At 44.4% G+C, this 24821-nt stretch overlaps 1 protein-coding gene across 3 annotated transcripts; it reads left to right on the top strand.

Moving 5' to 3' along the window:
- Positions 1 to 4469: 4469 nt before the first annotated feature.
- Positions 4470 to 19062, top strand: RBX1 (ring-box 1; the record flags this gene model as incomplete). 3 transcript variants are annotated; one of them, XR_013960301.1, is made up of 6 exons in its annotated part: positions 4470 to 4604; positions 6427 to 6505; positions 11475 to 11545; positions 14869 to 14954; positions 17958 to 18733; positions 18784 to 19062. XR_013960301.1 is itself a non-coding variant. In XM_080663114.1 (5 exons), the coding sequence occupies exons 1-5, from the start codon at positions 4527 to 4529 to the stop codon at positions 17968 to 17970; spliced, it is 327 nt and encodes a 108-aa protein (XP_080519240.1). In that variant the 5' UTR covers positions 4470 to 4526. The 3 variants fall into 3 exon arrangements, 2 of the variants coding, with proteins under 2 accessions (XP_080519240.1, XP_080519241.1); XM_080663114.1 differs by having other exon boundaries at positions 17958 to 19062; XM_080663115.1 differs by lacking the exons at positions 17958 to 18733; positions 18784 to 19062 and having other exon boundaries at positions 14869 to 14958.
- Between the last annotated feature and the right edge of the window lie 5759 nt (positions 19063 to 24821).

Raw genomic sequence — 24821 nt, forward strand, 5'->3', positions numbered from 1 at the left:
TATAGATGTAGCACCATTTAACCATACCCCAATGGAGGACATCTGGATGTTTCCAGTTTGGGGCTATTATAGATAAAGCTGCTACCATCTGTGTATGGATTTTTATGTGAATAGAAGTTTTTATTCTTTGGAATAAATGTCCAGGACTGCAATTGCTGAGTTGTACGGTAGTTGCATGTTTACCTTTCACATATACTGCCAAATTGTTTGCCAGGGTGGCTGTTCCATTTTGCATTCCACCTGCAATGTATGAGGGATCCAGTTTCTCTGCATTCTCGACAACAGTGGCGTTGTCAGTGTCTTGTTTTGTTTTATATTCAGCCATTCTAATAGGTGTGGACTGACATCTAATTGTGCCTTTAATTTGCATTTCTGTAATGGCCATTTATGTTGAACATCTCTTTCTGTGTTTATGTGCCATTTGTATGTCCTCTGATGAAATAGCTCTTTGTCTTTAGCCCATTTCCTAACTGGACCATTTGATTATTGCCTGTTGACTGTTAAGAATTCTTTCTATATTCTGGATATCAGTTCTTTATCACATACGTGCCTTGCAAAAACTTCCTCCCACTCTGTAGCTTGTCTTTCCATCCTATTAACAGAGTCACGAAGCAAAGGTTTTAAATTCTGATGAAGTCCAACTTATCAATTGTTCCTTTTATGGATCATGTTTTTGGTGTCAAGTCTTAAGAACTCTAGCCCTAAATCCTGCAAATTTCCTACTGTTTTATTCCAAGAGTTTTACAGACTATGTTTTATATTTAAGTTCATGATACATGAGAGGTTAGTTTCTGTATAAGGTGTGAGACTAGGTCTACGGCCTTGTTTGTGTTGTTTTCTTTGCCCACGGATGTCTTATTGCCCCAGCAACTTTTGTTGAAAATGCAACCTTTGCCAAAACCGGTTTGGCTCAGTGGATAGAGCGTCGGCCTGCGGACTGAAAGGTCCCAGGTTTGATTCCGGTCAAGGGCATGTACCTTGGTTGTGGGCACATCCCCAGTAGGAGGTGTGCAGGAGGCAGCTGATGGATGTTTCTCTCTCATCGATGTTTCTAGCTCTCTATCCCTCTCCTCTCTCTTCCTCTCTGTAAAAAATTAATAAAATATATTTTTTTTAAAAAAAGAAAAGAAAATGCAACCTTTCCTCCACTGAATTGCTTTTGCGTAGTTGTTAAAATTTAGTTGAGCATATTTGGGTGGACCTTGTCCTGGGTTTTCTGTTCTGTTCCATTGACATATATGTCTGTTCCTCTACCAACAGCACACAGTCATGATTACTGTAGCTGCAAAGTAGTCTTGTAAGCAGGTAAAGTGACTCCTTTTCAAAAAGATTCTTGATTTTCAAAATTAGTGATTCTTCCTTTTCAAAATTATTTTAGCTATTGTAGTGCTTTTGCCTTTCCATATAAATTTTAGAATAATTTTACCTGTAACTACAAAAAAAACTTCCTGGGATTTTGAGAGGAATTGTGTTAAAACTGTATACTAATTTGGTGAAAGCTGAACTTTTTACTAAGCTGAATCTTTTCATCCATGAACCTGGTATGTCTACTTATTAAAAGTCTTAAAAATAATTTTCAGTGTTGTTAGTTTTAAGTGTAGCAGTTTCTATACTTGGTTTGTTAGGTTTGTACATATTTAATTTTATGATTATATTATTTTTAATTTCTATTATGTCCACATGTTTATAGCTTGTATATATAAATACAATTGTTGTATGTTTATTTTGTATCCTATGAGCTTGCTGATCATACCTATTAGCTCTAAGAGGGTTTTTTTAAGATTCCATAGATTTTCCACATAAACTGTGTGTCATCTAGAAATGGGACAGTTTTATATCTGTTTCTAATCTGTATGCCTTTTGCTTTCTTAATGCACAGGCTACAAGTTCCAGTGCTACAATAAATAAGAGTGGTAAGAGAGGCCATCCTTGCCTTGTTTCCAATTTGAGAAGGAAAGCATTCAGTATTTCACCATTAAGTATGTTAGCTGCAGGTTTTTGGTTTTTGTGTGTTTTGTTTTTGTTTTTTTTGTAGATGCTCTTTATCAAGTTCAGGAAGTTCTCTATTCCTACTTTTCTGACAGTTTTTATAATGAATGGTTGTTGAATTTTGTCAAATGTTTTTCTGTACCGATTGTATGATCATGTGATTTTTCTTCTTGAACCTGTAAATATAAGTAATCCATTGGCTGATCTTAAAACAGTGGTCGGCAAACTCATTAGTCAACAGAGCCAAATATCAACAGTACAATGATTGAAATTTCTTTTGAGAGCCAAATTTTTTAAGCTTAAACTTCTTCTAACGCCACTTCTTCAAAATAGACTCGCCCAGGCCGTGGTATTTTGTGGAAGAGCCACACTCAAAGGGTCAAAGAGCCGCATGTGGCTCACGAGCCGCAGTTTGCCGACCACTGTCTTAAAATATTGAAACTTACATCCCTAGAAGAAACCCCCCTTAATCATGGTAAATAATTCTTTTTGTTGTTGTTAATCTTCACCTGAGGTTATTTTTTTTTAAAATATATTTTATTGATATTTTACAGAGAGGAAAGGGAGAGGATAGATAACTAGAAACATCGATGAGAGAGATACATCGACCAGCTGCCTCCTGCACACCCCCCACTGGGGATGTGCCCGCAACCAAGGCACATGCCCTTGACCGGAATCGAACCCGGGACCCTTCAGTCCGCAGGCCGACGCTCTATCCACTGAGCCAAACCGGTTCCGGCCACCTGAGGTTATTTTTCCATTGATTTTTGGAGTGGAAGGGAGGGGGAGAGACAGAAAGAAATATCAATGTGAGAGAGATACAGCGATTGATTGCCTCCCCGACATGCCCTGACCAGGGCCAGGAATCCAGTCTGCAACCAGGATGGTAGGTCCATTAAGGAGCTGGAACTTTTATTCCTCTGCCTGAGAATGAACTCCCCTAACCCTGTGATGCCTGAATGTCGCTCCTCACAGAGACCTAATCACCCAATTTAATGTTGCTTCCATCTCCCCTCAACCTCATGACCTTGTTTGGTCTTCTTCATAGCCCTTAGGGATGCCAGAGATTATCTGATGTATCTGTTCATTCACATGTCATTTCCTTACTAGGAGTTTGACACCTTAATCACTGTCTCTCTTCTCTTTATATCAGGACCTGGATCATACTCAATGAACTCGTTGAATGAAGGATAAATATGCCTTGGATATCTTAATTTACTAAAGGTTTCTAGTCTTCATACAGGGGCCTGCAAGGACACAATAAATAGATGACAGAAATCTTAACATGGAATCATGAACAAAACTTGAGCTAAGAAAAACTTTGTAGGGTTCCTTTACCTTCCAAGTCTGGTTAAAGCTGTCATGTTTTCACGGATTCGTTGTACCTGTTTATGACTAAGACGGGAAACAAATTGCAGTTATTCTGGTTTAGCAATGGAGTCAACACACTCCATTGCTCTCCGATTTTCTTTCAAGAGAAAATATGAGATTTCAAATAAGCCAATACAAGATTTCGGAGTGATTTGAGTTATACCTCTGCAAGGTTAGAGATACAAAAAGAGGTCCTGGTCTGAGGGTGACATAAAGTACAGGTGTTTGGGCTGGGAAGGAATGTCCAGTAAGAATAAAGAGCTGAATGGGTCACACAAATTCAAGACTAAAGATATGGCTATGGCTGGGAAGCGGAAAGAGGATCGAATTTAGGGAGAAAGAACCCCATAGATGACCAATTGAGGTCCAGGAAACGTGTGCTCAAGTGCGTCGAAATCGTGTTCCTTAACCAAAGGCCATTCTGGGGCATAGAGGCGGGCTAGCGACGGCTCCTAAGTCTCCTTCCTCGTTATTTAGATGGGCAGGTGAAGGCGGAGCTGCAGAATGCCTGCACAGTCTGTCCCTGGCGAGGACGTTCAGTGAGCTTCCTGAGCATTTCCCGAACTGGACTCAGGAAACCAAACGATGCCAGGGCCCCGGCTCCCCCGGCCTCAGGCCTCCAAGGGAGGCAGCATCTCGGGCCTGGCTCGGGAGCCAGTCACGATTTGCGAACGGCCCGTGTGTGGACTCGGATTTCGGAAACAAGAGGGAGGCCGCCCACCCTCACCCCTTTCCCGGCGGTAGGAGGAGGAAAACCCGCCGGCACGCGAGCGGCAGGGTGGCCGGGGAGGCGGGGCTGGGGCCGCAGGTCGCGGTCCCGGCGGAGGAAACAGCCGCCGCCCCAGCTGAAGCAGTGTGGCCGGGGCCTTCCCGCGGGAGGGCGACGAGAGCGAGTCCTTTCGAGCTTTTCCACCCCGCACGCTCACGTCTGCCCGGCCCCGCCCGGCCTCGCCCCAGCCGCTCGGGCCACCGCCTCCTCCCCAGCCGACGCAGGAGGGGGAAAAAACCTCCGCCAGCGCCTTTAAGGGGCGTGGCCACGTGCTCCGCCCACACCCCCCTCGCGCCAGTAAGGGGTGGGGTGTAGAAGGAGGAGCTGGGGCGGGGGGAGGAGCCAGTGCACTGGTGCGCAGGCGCAGTGGCTGGACGGCAGACCGTGTGTTTCCAAAATGGCGGCAGCGATGGATGTGGACACCCCGAGCGGCACCAACAGCGGCGCGGGGAAGAAGCGCTTTGAAGTGAAAAAGGTTGGGTCTCGCCAGCGCCTTCCTCAGGGAAGCTAGAAAGGCGCGGATATGGCTGGCAGGCCCTAGGATGACCGAGGCGCGGGGGAAAGGGCTTCATTTCTGGGCGTTCCTAGGACCGGGTACCACGAAAGGAAGCTGGGGGGCGGGTTTTAGGGTTGATCGGCATGACTGTGGCCCACTGTCAATGTCAGTATTGGTTTCACTTAGAGGCTGAGGGGCCAATCACGAAGGTGCTTATTGAGATACGCGGAGTAGTGAGTGGGCTAAGGGAGCCAAGCGTCTGAGCTGTCACTGGAGTGGTGGTGTTGGGGGGAGGGCGGGGTGGGTGGAAGGGGGAGTCGGAGCGGTGCGGAGGGTGGAGGATGGGGCAGTGCAGCTAAAGCCGGGAACTACCGCATTGGAGGCCTCTGAGGAGCCGGGCTGATTTCCCTGCCCCGCCCCTTTCTGAAATTCGGGGTCCCTCTCACCCTGAGGGACCCATACCCGGCCTCGCCTAATTGAGGCGTCCAGTACCATTAGCTCCTTCTCTGTCCCGAGCCCCGCCGAGTAAGTGTCTTGAGTGTAACTCTTGCTTCTGGGAGGTGTGTTGGTTTGTAACAAGAAGCCACCCCCGTCATAACACATCCAGAATCCCTCTCCAAAAAAAAAAAAATAAAGCCTGGTGGAATTCGTTAAAAAGAAAATGCGAGCCCAAATTGTATCTTTTAAGGAAGGTTTGAGTGATAGTTGCGAACGACCTGCTAAAAGTGGGAAAGCAAAAAATATGGATCGTGTCTTTTTGCATGAAATGCTTTCCAGTGGTGGTTTGCTAAGAGATTGGGAGAAAAGTGCCGAGTCCTACCTAAGATAAAATAAATCTGTTCAAAGTGAAGATTCTGAAACAGGGACGGTGTAATAGCTGTACCATTAGGCCAAACGCAGACAGCATTCCCCCCTCTAGCTGCTTTTTGGCGTTTCATTGTGGGCACTGCGTACTCGGTTACAACCAGCAGCCATATTGAAGAAGAATAGAAGTAGGATATTTTTCCTCCAAGTTGAAGCTATCGCGTGAAAAGTGCTGAAGAAGTTACTGAGAACTGGATTGAAAAAGATGACAGTTTGGAAAGTGGCCCCAAATTAGTGGGTAAAAAGGAAGTTTGGGGATATTTATCATTGCAGAAGCCAGGAGGTTGAGTTACTTCAATGCCAATTTAAATAAACTCTTATTGGGGAATTTTTCTTAATATAAGAGTCTGAGTGTGAAAAGTTGAGAACATCGGGTTATTTGATGGTAGGAGCTAAGTCAAATTCTAGTGAATGCTAGAGTTTGTTTTGAAGTAAATCTTGTAAGATTTAAGTGATGACCTTGTTCTGTGTACTGACACTGGGTAATTAGTTATCCAGCTTATCCCACGATTACCCATTTTATGATCCAGTCAGCATCTTAGTTCATTCTGTACCTAGCTTTCACCTCCCTACTCCTGCATCCAAAGCTGCCTGGAAGAGCAGATACTAACTTATGCAGACATTGATCTCTCCCGCAAATGCACAGTAATTCAACTCTGTGCTTATTAAACCTGAAACAGGCACTTAGAAATTATTCCTGATTTGCTTAATGATGAAATTATTTTAAGCTGTAGAAAAAAGGTAAAATTACATGGGGACTCATGAATTTCTATGTTGATATACTGAACCTTTTGGAGAATGGTTGAGCATATGTGTAGCTTGCTGTTGCCATCTAACAGGAGACTAAATTAATGTGCCAGAACTATGTGGCATGAAACCCTACAGTGTGTGTGTGTGCATTACAAGGAGCGTGTTTGTCCCCCTTTTCTCTTTGCAGTGGAATGCAGTAGCCCTCTGGGCCTGGGATATTGTGGTTGATAACTGTGCCATCTGCAGGAACCACATTATGGATCTTTGTAAGTAATTGCAGGAGGATGGGAGGAAATTGAGAAGGTTACAGAGATTGTGGCTATCCTGATGTGACCAGTTTTATTCTTCACAATGAAATATAAAGCACAGGCAGAGCACTTGGGGTCTTCTGCATCTAGCCCATTGGTATGTTTGAAATAGAGTAGTTTTTTATGATGTTCTGGAGGCATACCCATCTCAGAATAAATCTGTTCAGTCTAAAGATGACAAGGCCACACTTAGAATGAATTGTGGACCCAGAGGCACTGTTGAGTCCTCTACATTTTCCATCTCATACACAGACTCAAAAGCAAAGGTGAAAGGAAGAAAGTAAACTTTGAGCTAAAATATTCAATCAGAGCTACTTTTTGCTGGGCAAGATATATAAATAAAAGAAGCCTAAGAAGTAAGAATTTTCAGTCTTAGCCCCAATCACAGTTAGGACATCACTGCCAACATCTAAACAGACAGTTAATTACACTAAAGACATTTTATTTAAATCTCCCCATATTCCACCACACATGGCAGATTTGATTATAGCTATTGGTGGACTAACTTAAAAATAGGGGCCAGAATGTTAACCCCACCAGGAAGAGTTGAGATTACTTTTTCATCCAGGTACTAAAATGGTTTGTTATTGACATCAGAAATGGGACAAAGAAATTTCAACTTTCTAGAATTGAAATTATAGGCAGTTATTTTTTAAATCACTCACCTGCCTCTCCAACTTCATCTTAACTCACTCTCCTGCTCACTCTGGTAGTGTCTCTGGCTTTCCATTCTTGAAGTGTCCGTGGTCTTTTTTAGAGCCCTTACATATACTGTCCTTTTTGCCTGGAATATTCTCTGCCTCTTCTCCCCCCTACCTTGGTCTAACCCACCACTATCCAATCTAAATGTGAACCACAATGCAAGCACATACGTAATCTAAACTTTACCAGTACCCACATTAAGAACATAAAAGAAACAGGTTATTTTTATTTTATTTATTCTACTATATCCAAATTTGATTTCAATATGTAATCAGTGGTGTTTTTTTTTTGTTTGTTTGTTTGTTTTTAATATATTTTATTGATTTTTCACAGAGAGGAAGGAAGAGGGATAGATAGTCAGAAACATCGATGAGAGAGAAACATTGATCAGCTGCCTCCTGCACACCCCCCACTGGGGATGTGCCCGCAACCAAGCCACATGCCCTTGACCGGAATCGAACCTGGGACCCTTCAGTCCGCAGGCTGACGCTCCATCCACTGAGCCAAACCGGTTTTGGCGTAATCAGTGTTTTAAAGTGCGATATTTTACATTCTCTCTTTTTTTTTTTTTTAAATATATTTTATTGATATTTCACAGAGAGGAAGGGAGAGGGATAGAGAGCTAGAAACATCGATGAGAGAGAAACATCGATCAGCTGCCTCCTGCACACCTCCCACCAGGGATGTGCCCGCAACCAACGTACATGCCCTTGACCGGAATCGAACCCGGGACCCTTCAGTCCGCAGGCCGACACTCTATCCACTGAGCCAAACCGGTTTCTGCTTACATTCTCTTTTTTTTTTTTTTTTTTTTTAATATTTTTATTGATTTCAGAGAGGAAGGGAGAGGGAGAGAGAGATAGAAACATCAGTGATGAGAGAGAATCATTGATTGGCTGCCTCCTGCACACCCCCACACTGGGGATCGAGGCCGTAACCCAGGCATGTGCCCTTGACCAGAATTGAACCTGGGACCCTTCAGTCCATAGGCTGACACTCTATCCACTGAGCCAAACCAGCTAGGGCTTTACATTCTCTTTTTTGTACTAAGCCTTTGAAGTGTATTTTACACTTACATTTAGTCTAATCTTAATTCAGACTAGCCAATATCAAATGCTCAATAGCTACATGTATCTAGTGGCTACTTCATTGAGTAATGCAGAATTATCCTATAATTGGTCTTCAGATCTCACTTTGAACTTGCTCGAAGATGTTTTCACTGACTATACTTAGATACAAACACAGGCTATGACGGTTCTGTTAAATATTCCCAAGACGTTGTATAGTTTCCTTTGTAGCAACCATTTAATTTAAATTGGTCCCCTCTCATGTCCATGTTATTTACTGCTTTATTCCCAGGATTTAGCATAGTGTCTAGTAGTACATTATAGGTTCTCGCTAAATATTTGCTCATCTATATATATAAAAGCCTAAGCGACCGAACCTCTAGTCGAGGGGTCATTATGATGCGCACTGACCACCAGGGGCAGACGCTCAATGCAGGAGCTGCCCCCTGGTGGTCAGTGCACTCCCACAGTGGGAGTGCCGCTCAGCAAGCTTACCGAGTGGTGGTGGAGCAGCAGTGGCAGGTGCAGTGGGGCCCAGGGCCCAGATGAGCGGGAGCAGTGCGGTACCCAGCCTGGGCTCGGGCTTCTCCCTGGCTGCCTGCCGCTTTGCACACTACTGCGTTCCTTGGATGGGGCCGAAACCGGCAGTCCGACATCCTCCAAGGGGTCCCAGATTGTGAGAGGGCACGGGCCAGGCAGAGGGACCCCACACACTGGGCTTCTAGTTGAATAATAAAAACACAGAATTGAGGAATAGTTGGTGATCATTGCAGTTTGGAAAGCACAAATCAAATACTTTGTGTTGGAAAGCTATCATAGCAGGTGTTGGTAGCTTATTGCCCTTGGTTCCTTTAAGTTTTGACCCTGTTTGCCTTTTCACACAGCAGTCAAAGCAGATCGGCAGCTACCATGATGTTTAATACAGATAGAAGGCTCTCATCACAGGAAAACACACGCACGTTTTTAAATGTGTGTGGGTGGGGTATTTGATTACGTGCTTGCCAATTTCTTGGCCATGCATTTTCATGAGGAGTTATGCCCAAGAAAATTTTACTTTTGGGGGCTCTCTTCTGTAAATAGTTCATGATTTCATATAACCCTGATTTTTTTTACCTCTGTATTTAAGTTGTGTGTCTGTCTGGGTGGAAGAGAGTGCCCTTCTTGGGAAGATAATGACAGACAAAGGCCGTTGATACTCTTCTCTTAGAGTTGACCACTTCAGGGATCCGTGTAGGCTTCAGTTAGACACCTGCTTTATCATGTATTTTAAATGTCACATGAACAAGTGGAACACTGAACTCCTATAACAAAACATTATGAAAGTAGTATTTTCAAGTTGTATCTTTTATTCATTCAATAAATAATTATATCCTGGACCTTTCGCTAGGCACCAGAATAAAACAATGACAGATCAAATCTGTATCCTTAAAGAAACATACCCTTTTGTTTAATACAGTCACTAAAGAGAAATCTGATTGCCACAACTGGACTTGTCTTCCTTTCAAAAATAAATGGAATATGACTCTTTTTTTTTTTTTTTTTCGGAGAGGGAGAGAGTGATAGAAACATCAATGGTTGGCTGCCTCCTGCACGTCTACTGGGGATTGAGCCCACAACCTGGGCATGTGCCCCTGACTAGAATCGAACCTGGGACCCTTCAGTCCACAGGCTGACACTATCCACTGAGCCAGCCTGGCTAGGGCTGGAATATGATTCTTGAAAAAGACGTTTTGTTAAAGATGAGAATAAGATTCTTGGTTTACAATGGCCATTTTATAATATATTCTGGTCTGGCATTAAATGAATACGTATATACATAGCTTTAAATAAATAAGAGTAATTATGGCTATGCCCCAGTTGGACTCTCCTACAAAGCATTCTTGGTCTGAAAACTTCTTTTTTTGAATCCAAATTGATACTACATGCCTGCATTTACTTTATATTGCCCCATTTTTTGGTGGCTTACAGAGTTGATTAAATACACAGTCTACTGGGTGTTTTTTCTCTATCTCAGGTAATCTAGTTCCAGATGAAGAAGGCATCCAGAGAGGCTTAGACCCAGCCTTTGTCCATAAGAAGTTAGTCTCTTCCTAAAACCATAGCTTCATCAGTGTTTCGAAAGTGTGGCATCTGTTCACTTTCATTTCTTCCTTTGCTTTCATTGAAGTTTAAAAATTCCCAAGCTGCCCTAACTGGTTTGGCTCAGTGGATAGAGCTTCGGCCTGTAGACTGAAAGGTCCCAGGTTCGATTCTGGTCAAGGGCATGTACCTTGGTTGCGGGCACATACCCAGTAGGTGTGCAGAAGGCAGTTGATCGATGTTTCTCTCTCGTCGATGTTTCTAACTCTCTATCCCTCTCCTTTCCTCTCTGTAAAAAAGCAATAAAATATATTTAAAAAGAAAAAAAAAAATGTCATGATCTCGCTAAAAAAAAAAATCCCAAGCTTTGTATGTCATATGAAATAAGCTTTACATGTTGCTTGTCTGGGTGCTTTTGGTTGACTGTTCCCCTGTTCTGGCCATAAGCATCACTAAGTGGCAGGCCCAGATCACTAACCCACTGGCAGAACAGATTTGCTTTGTTGACAGTGTTTTAAAGACTTAAGATTTGACGTCTTCGTGTAGAACGGGTATAGCTTGCTGCAGGTCTCTTCACCCCCTTTTATCACTTCTGTCCCAGTTCACATGTGTCTGCCTGACTCCTGTAGGCTTCGGAGCTGCACGTGGGTAAGCCTGGGTGTTCTGAGGGCCTACAAGGAAGCATTTGTCAAGAATAGGGAAAAGATGCCAGTAATCAGAACAGTAAGAGTTATGAGGTGACTTTGAATTTACGAGATTTACCAAATTAGGAGGAATCACTTTCATTTGGACAAGTCAGGCTATGTTCAGAATTAAAATGTACCTTTTCTTTCATTACTCTGTTCTTGAACATGGGTAGGAAATCATTGCAAAGCAAACTGTTAAGTCACATCTCTGCCTTATCTGTTCTTCACTCCTTTTCACATTCATTAAGAAAACAAGCCTAATTAATCAGTTTTACTCCACCGCTCCCTGCACCCCGCTCCAAGCATGTCACTGTGTAATTGTGCAGGTAGGACTGCTATAGATTAAAAGGTTGTTGCTCCTGCGGTCTGATCTTGTTGCTCTTGTTCCCACAGGCATAGAGTGTCAAGCTAACCAGGCATCTGCCACTTCTGAAGAGTGCACCGTTGCGTGGGGAGTCTGTAATGTAAGGAAACATCTTCCCCTATCAGCATGCTTGTATAAATGTATTACCGCTTTTCCGGCTTGTCCAGTCTTGAAAATAACTAGAAAAAAAGAAAATGACTAGTCCAACTTTCTCCCAAAAGCTATACAAATAGTTTAAAGATTAAGCTTTTGTGCTAGTCACCTGTTACAGGATGAGAATTATCAGTTATCGTAGAGGCACTAGTTTGTCTTCACACAGGGTGGGCCCACTTTGTTATCCACATTTTGGAGATTAATCTTTGGGAACTGCTTTCAAGAGCCTATGGCACAGGTTTTGGGATATTGTCCTGTTAGTGGAAATCTTTACCTTCTAAACAGATTTTTTTTAAAAACTATATTTCTTTATTGATTTCAGAGAGGAAGGGAGAAGGAAAGAGAGATAGAAACATCAATGATGAGAAAGAATCATTGATCGGCTGCCTCCTGCATGCCCCCTATTGGGGATCGAGCCCGCAACCCAGGCATGTGCCCTTGGCCGGAATCGAACCTGGGACCCTTCGGTCCGCAGGCTGACGCTCTATTCACTGAGCCAAAATGGCTAGGGCTAAACAGTTTTATGTTTTTTTAAGGGTAGGTGTCCTGTGGAACTAAGTTTGATGAATAAATTGAGTGTTTGTGTGTGCGTGCATGCTTGCGTGCATTTTAAGTGTGGCAAATGTACTATATTCGGATTTTTTGGGGGGTGTTCTTTTTTAAACATGGCTCATGCCAGAAATGTTTTGTGCAGCATCGTTGGACTGAATGTACAGCCTTCCAGGATGTGACAGCTGTGAAGGATAACATACATCAAACATGTTATTTCTAGCATGTGTTAAAATTCATTTATAGCCATATAGTCCTAGTCAGATGAGCTAAAATTGTTCTGTCTGGACCTCCTGTGCCAAGGATCCAGAGGACCCACAGCCCCCTGCATGGCACAGACCTAAGAGGCTTGGAGTCAGATCACCATTCCCTGTTGTTGTGACTTGACTAAGTGACTTCGGGCAGGTATTTGACATCTCTCAGCGTGGGTTTCCTCATGTAAAATAGGGCTAACAGTAGGCCGCACAGAGTTTAATCAGAATGAGATGATTTTAAATTCACAGTGCTTAGAACACCTCTTGACACATAGTAAGCATAAGTGTTTGCTAAGTAAGTACCAATTGGGAGTAGTGGTGTTTACTGAAGAGATAGCAGCTATCAGTGCTGGAGGCTCACATGCAGCTTGTAGTTAGTTATCCTCTTAGTTCTGTCAGGGCCTTCTGGGCAGTGTCACGGAAACCTGTATTGGCTAAGGGACAGCGTTGGTTGCTTATGGGGATAAAGAAATAAAATATATTGGGCTCTTTGCTTCCCTGGCATTCAGGCATATACTAAGAACCAGGTTACTCTGTGGCAGAAGGAAAAGAGAGTGAGCTTCCCCTAAATTGCGCTAAGGAGAGACTGACTCAGCCTGCCATAAAGAGGAGCCCGCATGGCGTGGCAGAAACCTTTGGACTAGTCATGGGTTCTAGTTCTGGGTCTTTTACTAAAACCAGCTCCATGAAGTAGGCAGGTCTCTTACCTGGGTTTCAGTTTCCTGTCTATAAAATGGAGATGATAATACCCGTCATGCTTGCTTGCTGGAGTTGCTGTAATGCTCAATGATGGAATATGTCAACATCTGCTGTAAACTGTGAAGACGGGTCAGTGTACTCTGAGACTGCTCAACATTTCCATAATATACCTTAGATTATTAACAGGAAGAAAGTTGGGGTCAGGCAGGTTCAGGGTTGCTGTCACCTGCCGTGTAGCCTCATTTGCATCCCCTCTTTCCCTCATTTTCTGAGGTGATTGGGGCATACAAGGACCCTGGACTGCTGCAGAGTGCCTATTGGGGGAGGTGGGAGGTGGAGAAGGGTGTCTTGGATACCTTAGGTGAGTCTGTGACTATCCATAGTGTACTAGCTATGGATTCCACTCTTAATTACAGAATTCTGATTTTGTCTTTGTCAGAAGACAGTTCGCAAGTTAATAGTCCATATAGTGATTCTTCTTTTAAGTTCCATGCATGTTATGGGAAACATAACTGACAAGATTTCAAGACTGTTATTAACCCAAGCCTGCAAATTCTTTCATTGTTTGGTTGAGTGTCAGCATTTCTCCCCTGTCCCCACCTCAGCTGCCCCATCACACATTAGATAAGGAGGAACAGTTGCCACTTGTACCTTAATACTCTACCCCAGTGGTCGGCAAACGCATTAGCCAACAGAGCCAAAAATCAACAGTACAACGATTGAAATTTCTTTGGAGAGCCAAATTTTTTAAACTTAAACTTCTTCTAACGCCACTTGTTCAAAATAGACTCGCCCAGGCCGTGGTATTTTGTGGAAGAGCCACACTCAAGGGGCCAAAGAGCCGCATGTGGCTCGCGAGCCGCAGTTTGCCGACCACGGCTCTACCCATCTGAGCAGGGGGCGGATAATGGCCGTTGCAGAGGTGATGTGATTAGCATCTGCAGGTCATTAAGGTGCAGGGCACACAGGCTGTCCTTCCCCCCGATCTGAAAGCTAACTCCTAGCTCCCTGTCAGTTGCCAGTATTCTTGGTCCTCTTGCCTTTTTACTTCCTATCTTGATCGTGAAATAAGTCCTTTGATGCTCTTTCAGCTGCTTATGGGCAGTTTGCCCATCATAATACTTCCTTTTACCCTAATTTTTTTACGTCATTCCCTTATAAGACAAAACCCCCTGCCCCTTAAAGGCGTATTGAGTACTGGGGTCCTGTAATAGCACTGTGTTTATGAACAAATCTGGAAATCAGGTTCTTCTAACAGAGTTGAGCTGGGTGTGGGAAGGTTGGAGAAGTACCCATCTCAGCTCTGGATGGGTGGCAGTGGCAGCACACTACCAGGGGCTGAGAAGGCTCTTCTCCTGGGGTTCTTCTTCTCCAAGGAGAGGGGAGTACAGCTGGGGACCAAGAATGGGGAGGTTTGACATCTGCATGTGTCCAAGGAGTGTAGAAGCATCCTTTACAGGCCGAGTAGGACTAGGGAGCCACCATATCTTCCCTTAAGAAAAAGGGAGAGTCACTGCTAGAACATACACTTCTTCCTAAATAGTTTCCTCCTTTAGTAGTAATGACATTTCTAGCAAATGTTTCATTGGAAATGTCCTTGTACCTAGTCCAAGTGTATGAGTTGTGACCTTTGCCTCTCATTGTTTTTTGTCTCCCATTGATCTTCTCCAGCCCCCTGTATGTAACCACCCACTGCATTTGAGACATATTGTGAGTAGATGGTTGAGCCTACACAGTTATTTTTAATAAAATGTGTCTTTTCTTCCAGCATGCTTTTCACTTCCACTGCATCTCTCGCTGGCTCAAAACACGGCAGGTGTGTCCGCTGGACAACAGAGAGTGGGAATTCCAAAAGTAGGTGTCTCTGGCTGTTTCGATGTTGTAAACCTGGGCTCTGTGGTCAGTGCTGTTCTCTGTCTCACCTCAGGCTGAAGGCTGCATAGTCTTAAAACATGGAGCCATGGAAATACCTTGTTTTACAAACTAGCTTTTGGTTGTTGTTTTTTTTTTAATATATTTTATTGATATTTTACAGAGAGGAAGGGAGACGGATAGACAGTTAGAAACATTGATGAGAGAGAAACATCGATCAGCTGCCTCCTGCACACCCCCCACTGGGGACGTGCCCGCAACCAAGGTACATGCCCTTGACCGGAATCGAACCTGGGACCCTTCAGTCCACAGGCCGATGCTCTATCCACTGAGCCAAACCGGTTTCGGCAGCTTTTGGTTGTTTAAGGCGCTCATCGGTATGGAAAATCCACAGAGGTGTGGCCAACATTAGAAGTTTGCAGCCTAGAGTTTCCCAACTGTCTTGGGTCTGTGAAAGTAGAGAATTTCATAGGATCTGCACACTATTAAATATTTTCAAAATCACATCGTGATAGAGATAACCATCAGCAAGGCCTTCTTAGCTTTCTGATTGTACATATATGCCCTTGTTATGTTGTATATGGGTGGGTATACATATATAATTTTTTTCCTTAGCATAGATATGAGCATCTTATATAGTAATTTACCTTCCTTTTTCATTTAATTTTGGAGATTTTTCATATCCACACATGTCAAACTACCTCCTTTCAAATGGTTGCAGAGTATGTTTTTGTGTAGATGTACTGTAATTTATTTAATCAATTCCTGTTGATAGACATTTAGGTTTCCAGTTTTTCACTATCAAAAATAATGTGTAGGGATGAGCATCCTTATACATGAACCTTTGTGTATATATGTGAGTAGTATATATCTGAAACAGTAATTCTTAAAAGAGGTATTTCTGAGTAATGAGTACATTTTTACTTTTGATAGTGTCAGATTTTCCTTTCCTCAGAATATGTACTAATTTACACTCCCTCTAAACAGTGCATCTACACCCCTATACTAGTATATGCAAGTTCAAATATGGAGATAATCAGGAAAGCTAAGAAGCTCTTGCTGGTGGTTTCCTCCAGAGTGAGATTAAAAAGACTAAGGTGGGAGACTCATTTTCCATCTTAGCTACTCTGATAGTTGGAAATTAGTCTTTAGTTGCTTTTTTTACATTTTTATGAGAAGGGGGATTTTTATTTCAATATGAGTTTTGCCTAATAGGATATAATTATGTTTAAAAACAAAAGAAGATTCTTTAGTTTGTTACGTGTTTAGAAATCCCTGATTGGTACAGTTATTTTGCTTTTAGACTGGGTTATTTACTTAGGTAAAGAGTTTTGGAAGTCATATCAAATGCATATTCATTTTTAAGAAACCTGCCAAATACTCAGTATCTAACTCGTACCATTGCTCTCTGTTCAACAAAGTGCATGCTGAGTAATGTGTAAGATGTACAGATGTCTGAGACAGTCCTTCCCTGTTCTTGGGGAGCTTGCGTTCTGAATGGAACCATGACAGGAATGCATGTCCAGGCAGAAGCACTTTCCTGAGTTCTCAAGAGGCCTTAGTGACTTGCTCTTCCCCAGAGCAGGCTCAGGATTCTGTTTCGGACCAAAACTGTGTGTGTTGCCCCTTATATATGCCCCGGACTGAGCCCAAGCACGGGGAGTGTGAAGAATTCCGTATGTGGGGCTTTGACACTGTCACTGTACCCAGCCAGCGACTTAGCCAGGGAGTGGTTTTCTCTTCCTTTTTTTTGTTCATTCTCACCTGAGGTTATTTTTTTCCATTGAGAGAGGTGGGAAGGAAGGGAGGGAAGGGGGTGGCAAGATAGGAAAGAGACACATCAATTGGTTGCCTCCTAGGCGCACCCTGACCAGAGCCAGGGAGCGAACCAGCAACCCAGGTACATGCCCTTGACTGGGAATCGAATCTATGACCCTTTGGTTCACAAGCCAGTGCTCTAATTACTGAGCACACCGATCGGGGCCAGGCAGTGGTTTTCAGTGCATTCGGAAAATAATTTCATAAGGAACACATTACAGCATTCTTTAATCTGATAGGCAGCTTCTGGGTTGTTCTCCAGCTCACTAACAAACACTAGAGCTCTACCCTGTGTGGAGTTGGGCACAACTTTTTTTAGACAATATTCAAGTGGATTTCTTACAAAACGAGCCTTTAAGGACCTAGTAGTAGCCTTTCAGAATGATCGAAGCAGTGATCTGGAGTTCAAGTACCCTGGCTTTCATCCACATAATGAAATAGTTTAATCAGAGGCCAACTGCCCAGAAAGAACCAGGACAGAAGATTAAGTAAGATAACGAAGAGTTTTGTGTTCAAGAAATCCATTTATATGCGAAGAAATTTCCCGGCCTTGTTTACTTTTTTAATCTTACCAGAGCCATATTTGGGCTTCAGGGGAAATCAGAAACCGCTTGGAATTCAGGCTTAGTTTTCCACATCCCGTAGTGGGGTTTGTGTGTGTTCTTTTCCTCTTTCTGACGCTGAGTGCAGTAATGGCCCCTGTGGTGGATTTTGAAAATGAAGGCTGCCCTGTTACTATTCTCGTACCTGCCTGAGTACTGGAGTGGAGGTGCAAAAAAGGCTCCATGGGTAAAGGGAGGTCAAGCGCTCAAACTGTCCGAGCCACTGACTCGAGCCAGCAGGTCGAGTTTCCTTTCACAACCACCAGTTCTGACTTCTTCTCACCTCCCTCATGCTGCCCAGCATCTCTGGTAACTAGGAGGAGAGGCAGGTGGGCATGGCTGAGTCCCAGGGAGGGATCTTCACTAAGGGGGTGGGGGTAGGCAAGATATTACAGAGGATGAGAAGATGAAGGGGCAGGAGACCAGTGGCATAACCCAGTTTGGGAGCCAGACTTACATCGCTTCAAAGTTTTCATCCAATTTGCTCAGATGTTTAAACAGCTTGTATAGTCTCAAAACAGGAAATTACTGAGGAATTAATAAAATGATTTACTTTGTCTTTCAGGTATGGGCACTAGAAAAAGAATATTCTCCATCAAGCTCAACTGTTTTGTTATTCACTTAATGACTTGCCCTCCTGTTACTTAATTGTAAGTTAGATAGAACTGGGTCTTTTCTGCTTTGTCTTTTCAGTTTGCTATTCCTGCAGTCCTGTTGTGTTCTGTGTCAAATAAAATCCAGTTGGATTCTATAATAGATGCTGTCTCTTGTGTATGTGAAAAAAAGGGAACATAAATGTAGGGTCCCCTCCTCTCGGTCGGACAGCCAGCTTGTGAAAGTGAGACGTTTGTTCATTAGAGCCAGGGCAGAGGTGTCCTGCGCGCACATCACTCGGTCACAAGGCTCTGTCCACATCCTGGTTACTGATGGCGATCTTGGGCAAGTCGCCTCTGCCCCCAGCTTTCCTCCTCTATACAGTGGCTTCTGAGGACTCACTGGCATCATGTGGGCACAGAAAGAGGCTTTGTAAGCTGTAAAGGCACTGTACAGATGTTAGCTCTGTGTATGACATACTGCTTTCTCCTCTTAGTTTAGAAAAGTAAACTTAAAAAATCTAATAGGTAATCTTGGCTGGCAAAAGAATAATACATGAAACCAAGTTAAAAATTGATGTCACTTAAAATAGAATTTACAGGATAACTCAAGTTTCCTTCACCACCATCACTTCCGGAAATTCGTTTGACATGTGTTACCCTGGTGGGCTTGCCAGTTATAATACTCAGTGTCTGTGTGTAGAATCTTCCCCTGAGAAGCAGTCTGGTTACTGCGGTGGTTCTCAAAGTGTGGTCCAGAGCAGCGGTCGCCAACTGGTGGTCCGTGAGGTCCGAAAGGTTGGTGACCGCTGGTCCAGAGGACTTCTGGTGGCACCTGAAATGCTTTGAGGAGGTTCATGAAATTTCTTTTCCAACTGCCTGTCTGTATGAGGGCAGCTTTTCTTTATATGATTCAATCAAAGCAACGTATTGAATGAAGAAGCAGATATGAAGATGCAGCTGTCTTCTATTAAGTCAGATATAGAGAGATCTGCAAAAATGTAAAACAGTGCCAGTCATCTAATTTTTTTGTTTTTAAAAATAATTACTTGTAATAAAGATACTTATTATGTTAAATGTGATGGGGTTTTGTTTTTTATAAATCTTTTAAATTTCTTGATTTTGATTTCTGTTATGGTAACTTTAGATATAACCCATACAAACAAAAATTCTTTAAGGTCTTCAATTTGTAAGATCATAAAAGGATTCTGAGACTAAAAAGTTTGAGAGCCTCTAACTTAGTAATAAAGAACTTTAAGTCTTGATAAACCTGAATCCAACCCAGCTTCCCCACTTACTATAGCTACCACACATGCCTGGCACAGAGCAAGCACTCACATGGAGGTAGCTGCTGCTGTTGCTGTTATTTTAGGGCTTCCACCTGGGACAGAAATACCATCCTTTAAACCCCTTTCACGTTGGTCATTTAAACTGCATGAATACTTTCAGTAGCGAAAACCACGTTAGCTTTTCGACACCATTATACGGTGTGTGTTTGGTGAGTTCCCAGGTATTTATTAGGACTCGGTTGCTGAGTACAGAAACTTAGCTCCTCCCTAGGTAAAGGGAAACCTATTGGAGAATGTGGCTATGGAATGGATCAGAAGAAAAGGCTAGGGAGACAGCCAGACCTAACGGTGTCGAACCAGGGAATCACTGCTGGCATTCTCCCTGCTGCTCCTCCACAGAGGCCAACACCTCTGCCACCCCTTCTCCCACCGCTCCTGCCACTTGAGAGGGACTCTCCCAAGTTCTGACTCTGAAAATCCCAGCTGGGTCCGGTGCCCGTAACTGGACGAACTGGCAGATGCGTGTAGAAAAGAGGGACTGCCTTGAGAACCTCGCAACTGGAATGTAGGGTAACAGTTGCCAGGAGAACGGGAGTGGTGCGGGAACGACAAAGCAAGAGGTGTCTACCTAAACGCTGGCTGGGAAGATTCACCTTGACCAGAGTGTCTTCTTGTAACACACATACTCAGTTATTTTTGTGTTTCCTTATGTAAGTGGGGGACATAAATCTTCCTCAAGAAATTAGTGGAATTATTTGCTAAATACCTACTATGTGCTCTACCTAGAGGACACAGCTAATTTAGACAGTCTAGGAGATTGTTGCAAGAATGAATGAATGATGGAAACTGATTCTGGAGAGCTTGGCAGGGTCCAGACTGGGCTTGATCTTGAAGTGCCCATTCTCTCTTGGTTTTCCTTCTAACAGCTGTGCCCTGTAGAAGCTTCTCTTCTCCAGTCTGCCCCTGAAGGTTCTGGTCTCGGTCCAGCTCTGTCTGGGAGACCTCATCCTCACCTGTAGTCAAACAGTGTACCAGAGCCTCAGATGGGCTCCTGACAGCTAATTGTGTGCCTCTCTTCCCAGAGTCACTTCAGGAACCTCTGGTTGGTAGCTTGGAAGTGTATTCATCCACAGAAATGGGATGAATCAGTGTCTCTTCCCTAGAGAGCCTGTTGTTAGTCATTTACCAGCAGACCACTGCACATTGTCTATCCCCGATTGTGTATCTCGGACACTCAAACGCAGCATGTCAAAAATAACAGACCTATGATCATTTTCCCGTATTAATGTCATAGTCACTCATCCCATTTCTGAAGCCACAGGCATTTCAGATACTCTCCTTCGCCTCTGCATTTAATTAATCATTAACCTCTATTCATTCTACTCTTGAACTCTCACTAAAATCTGTGTCGTGTTTTCCATTCTCACTGCCAATGACAGAACCCAACCCTCTTCACTTTTTTTAAAAAAATACGTTTTTATTGGTTTTAAAGAGAGAAACATAGATGTGAGAAACATCGATTAGCTGCTTTCTGCATGCCCCCCTACAGGGCATCGAGCCCGAAACCTGGGCATGGCCCTGACTGGGAATCGAACTGGCGACCTTTGGTGCAGAGCACCAAGCTCAACCAACAGCTACACTGGCCAGGGCTCATTTTTCTCAAAGAAGATTGAAGTTCCCTGACTGGCCATACTGTCATTAGTCTCCTTGCTACAACCTGAAGTGAATCTTTAATTTGGTCTGATGCCCCTTCCACTGGTTGAGAAATTTCCCACCTTGATGGAAGCAGAGTTCATTTCCCATCATAGACTTTGAACATGCTGATCTTGGCTCTCCAGCAAGGTGGGTTACCTAACTGCACCTCTCAGGGACACTCTCCCTGCCATCCATTATGACCGTGGGCAGCAGCACTGACAGCACGCATGGCCCAGTGCAGGTGGAAAAATGGATTATGAAATCCAGCGTTGAACAGCATCAGCAGCCAACACCTTCCCAGACTCGTTTTGTGGCATGGTGTTGGCTGTGGTCCCCATGGCTGCCCGTTTTCTGACCCCAATTCCCTAACACCCCTACTGCTCCCATGAGCTCTCCAAGACCTTTTAATTGTTTCTGTTGTTCTTAATCCTCACCCCAGGATATTTTCCCCATTGATTTTTAGAGGGAGTGGAGTAGAGGTAGGGAGGACAGGGAGAGAGTGAGAGAAACATTGATGTGAGAGAGACATGGATCAGTTAGTTGCCTTCCCAACCGACCGAGGCAGGGTATTGAACCTGCAACCCAGGTATGTGCCCTTGACTGGGAATTGAACCCATGAGTCTACACTCTTAACCACTGAGCAACACCAGCAAAGGCTCTCCAAGTCCTTTTAGTATGGACTCTACTATAAAAAATCAGCCAGCTCTTTGGAGCCCACTGCCCACTCTCTAAACCTGGCCCTGACCCCGTGGTCTGTAGACCCTCACAACCTGTAGTGTCACAGAGTGACCCTGTTTCTGCCCGTTCTTTCCAGCTTTGCATGAGTCCCTCAGCCCACTGGCAAAGCTAACCTCAGTGTGGAGAGCTCGGCCTGAGCACATTGGCTATTTGTATCACCTAACTAACTTTAAAGAACCCGCCACTGGCTTCTCATTTAACTTAAAATTGGAACTTCTCACCCAGGCTGACTCATCTCCAGGTGAGCTGGCCCCTCCCCGCCTTCCTTCCTGATCTCCTCTAAGAATGCCATTCACTCTGGTGTTCACAGAGCTCCAACCACCCTGAAGGGATCAGCGGCTGCCTGTGGCCTTGGCCAGGGACTCCCCCACGTCTCCAAATGGCTGGCTTCTTCAAGTCTCAGAACACACCTTCACAGTCACCTCCCCAGGGCGGACTTCCCTGCCCCCCTGTGGAAATGGCCATCCAGTTCACTCTATCCCATCAGCCCATGTTACTGTCTAGAAAGCACTTAGTGTGCTTGGCCCCTTATCTGATCACTTGCTTGCCTACCTTCTGATTCTGAAGTTCCAGGAGAGCAAAACCTTCTGTCCTATTTGCCCCTGAATCTTCAGCACCTACCCCTGTGCCTTCATTGGATAAAGAAAGAAATAACAAATGAACTGCCCTTGGTTTTATTTCGCTCCTGCCTGCCACGCCAACTGATCAGGATTGGGGGAATCCACTAGGAAAGAGTATTAAACTGATGGTGTAGATATGAGTATTTTTTCTGATCCCTAGAATAGTTGTGGTTCACTTTGAACTTATTTTTGTGTTATATGAGCTTAAGAGCTTGGTAATGTTTAGGTCTCTGAGTTTGCAAGACTGTCATGCAGGCCTCCCCTGAGCTTGTCAGGTCAGCATGTGGCCCCTTTCGTCCACAGTAATTATTGTTGATGTTTATTATTATTTTTTACTATTCATTGACTGTCAATGATGTGCCAGCCACCGATGGGAACTTGACCATTCACTGAGTCTTCACCAAAATAGAATCTGAATGCTGTTACTGCCCCATGTTACAGACCAGGAAACTGAGGCTCAGAGAGCTTAAGTGACTGTAAGTTCTCATTGTAGGGAATGGTGGAGGCAAAATTTGAATCGGGGTCAGTCTGACTCCTGTCCCTGGGCACAGGGTTGACACCAGGCCCTTTGCACTCCCCACCCAGAGGATTCGGCTCACCCTCTCTTGGTCTTCGCTGATAATAATTCCAACTCACCCCACCCCTTGCACAGGCCTGCCCACCCTGCAGTGCCGTCACCCATAGGCAATCTTTTCATTTTAACCTGTAGCTTTTTTTCTCTTCAAAAGACATGAACTTTAGGGAAGAAGGAGTGAAGACATCACCTGTTGTTTTTCATTTGTTTGTTTGCTTTGTTTTGTTTTGTTTTTAAGAACCCCAAGTTTTAATATATTAAAGGTCAGAGTTGAGTGTACAAATCAATAATAATAACGCTCTTCATCAAACTGAGGCTGAAGGAGCAGCCACGTTCCCTGGTTAATAGGGAGCCCTGACATTTGTGCAGCCCTTACCCATTTACCAATTAACTCCCTTCTCTCATTCCCCCTCACTAGCCCTCAGAGAGGCAGCGTGGTGGAGAGGAGGCAATCTTGGAAGGAGATAAACCTGCCACTGCGGCCATGTGACCTTGGGCAGGCCACTCTATCTGAGTCCCTCGTTTATATTTTACTTTAAATTATCATGCAATAAGTTTGACTTTAAGAAAATCTTGGTGAATAGTCCCATGAATTTGAACAGAACACGGGTTATTATAATCGCCACCACAATCAGCGTACAGAGCAGGTCCACCTCCCAAATACCTCCCTTGTGCTATCCTATGTAATAAAAGGCTAATATGCAAATAGACTGGACGGCAGAACAACCAAACAACCAGTCACTATGATGTGCACTGGTCATCAGGGAGTGTGTGTGTGTGGAACATGGCAGGCATCAGCCACGGCGGGATGGTGGAGCAGGTGAGGGAGGTGGTGCCAGACCAAGGCGGGGCTCCAGTTGCTGACATCGGAGCGAGCCTCTGGTGGTTACTGAAAATTCTTTGCTGCCGTGCACCATAGTCCTGCCCTGCTGCCTGCACCGGCCCCATTTGCACCCGCTGCTGGCGCCAAAGCCGCCACTTGCACCCACTGCCAGTGCCAATCCCGCTTGCACCCGCTGCCAGCACCAGAGCCGCTGCTCGCACCCGTTGCCGGTGCCCAGTGCTGGTCCCAATTGCACGGCACCATCAGCAGGTGTGAGCGGCAGCTGCCGGCCCTGATCACCCCTGAGGGCTTCTCCACCACCCCCTGTTCCTGAGGGGCGATCAGGGCAGCAGCTGCCGCTCATACCCACTGACTGTGCCAGCCCCGCTCGCACCTGCTGCTGGCACCAGCCCCAATTGCTCTGTGCCTTCAGCGGGTGCAAGCAGGGCCGGTGCCATCAGTGCGTGGGATCGGCAGCAGCGGGAGCGGGACTGTCGGCAGACAGGGGACGGGGTGGGGGGATCCTGAGACCCGCCCTTGTGCCTACCGCAGCCTTGCGGCCCACAGTTCCTTTCAAGGTGCACAGATTTGTGCACTGGGCACCTAGTCTCTTTATTAACATACTTTCCCCACTCCTAACCCCTGACCACCACTGATCTGTTCTCCATCCCTAAAGGGTTGTCTTTTCAAGAATATCATATAAGGGAATCACACAGTATGTCACCTTTTGAGATTGGCTTCTTTCACTCAACATAATGACTTGGTGATTAACCAAGTGGTTGTCTGTATGACTTATTTGTTCCATTTTATTTCAGCATGTGGATGACAACAAGTTGCTTATCCGTTGAAAAACATTTGGGAAACATGTTTGAGTCTCTTGTTTTGGTTGGTTGGTTTTGGTTTTTTGATAAATGGTGGTAAAATATACACACTATAAAATTTACCATTTTAAGTATACAATTCAGTGGCATTAAGTATTACGTTTAAAAAGTTTTATAACCATCACCAACTATTTCCAGAACCTTTTCATCACAAACATATTCTCTACTCATCAGACAATAACTCCCCATTCCTCCCAGCCCCCACCCCAGCCCTGG

Source organism: Plecotus auritus (genome assembly GCF_963455305.1).
Source record: "Plecotus auritus genome assembly, chromosome: 3".
NCBI classification, from domain to species: Eukaryota; Metazoa; Chordata; class Mammalia; order Chiroptera; family Vespertilionidae; genus Plecotus; species Plecotus auritus.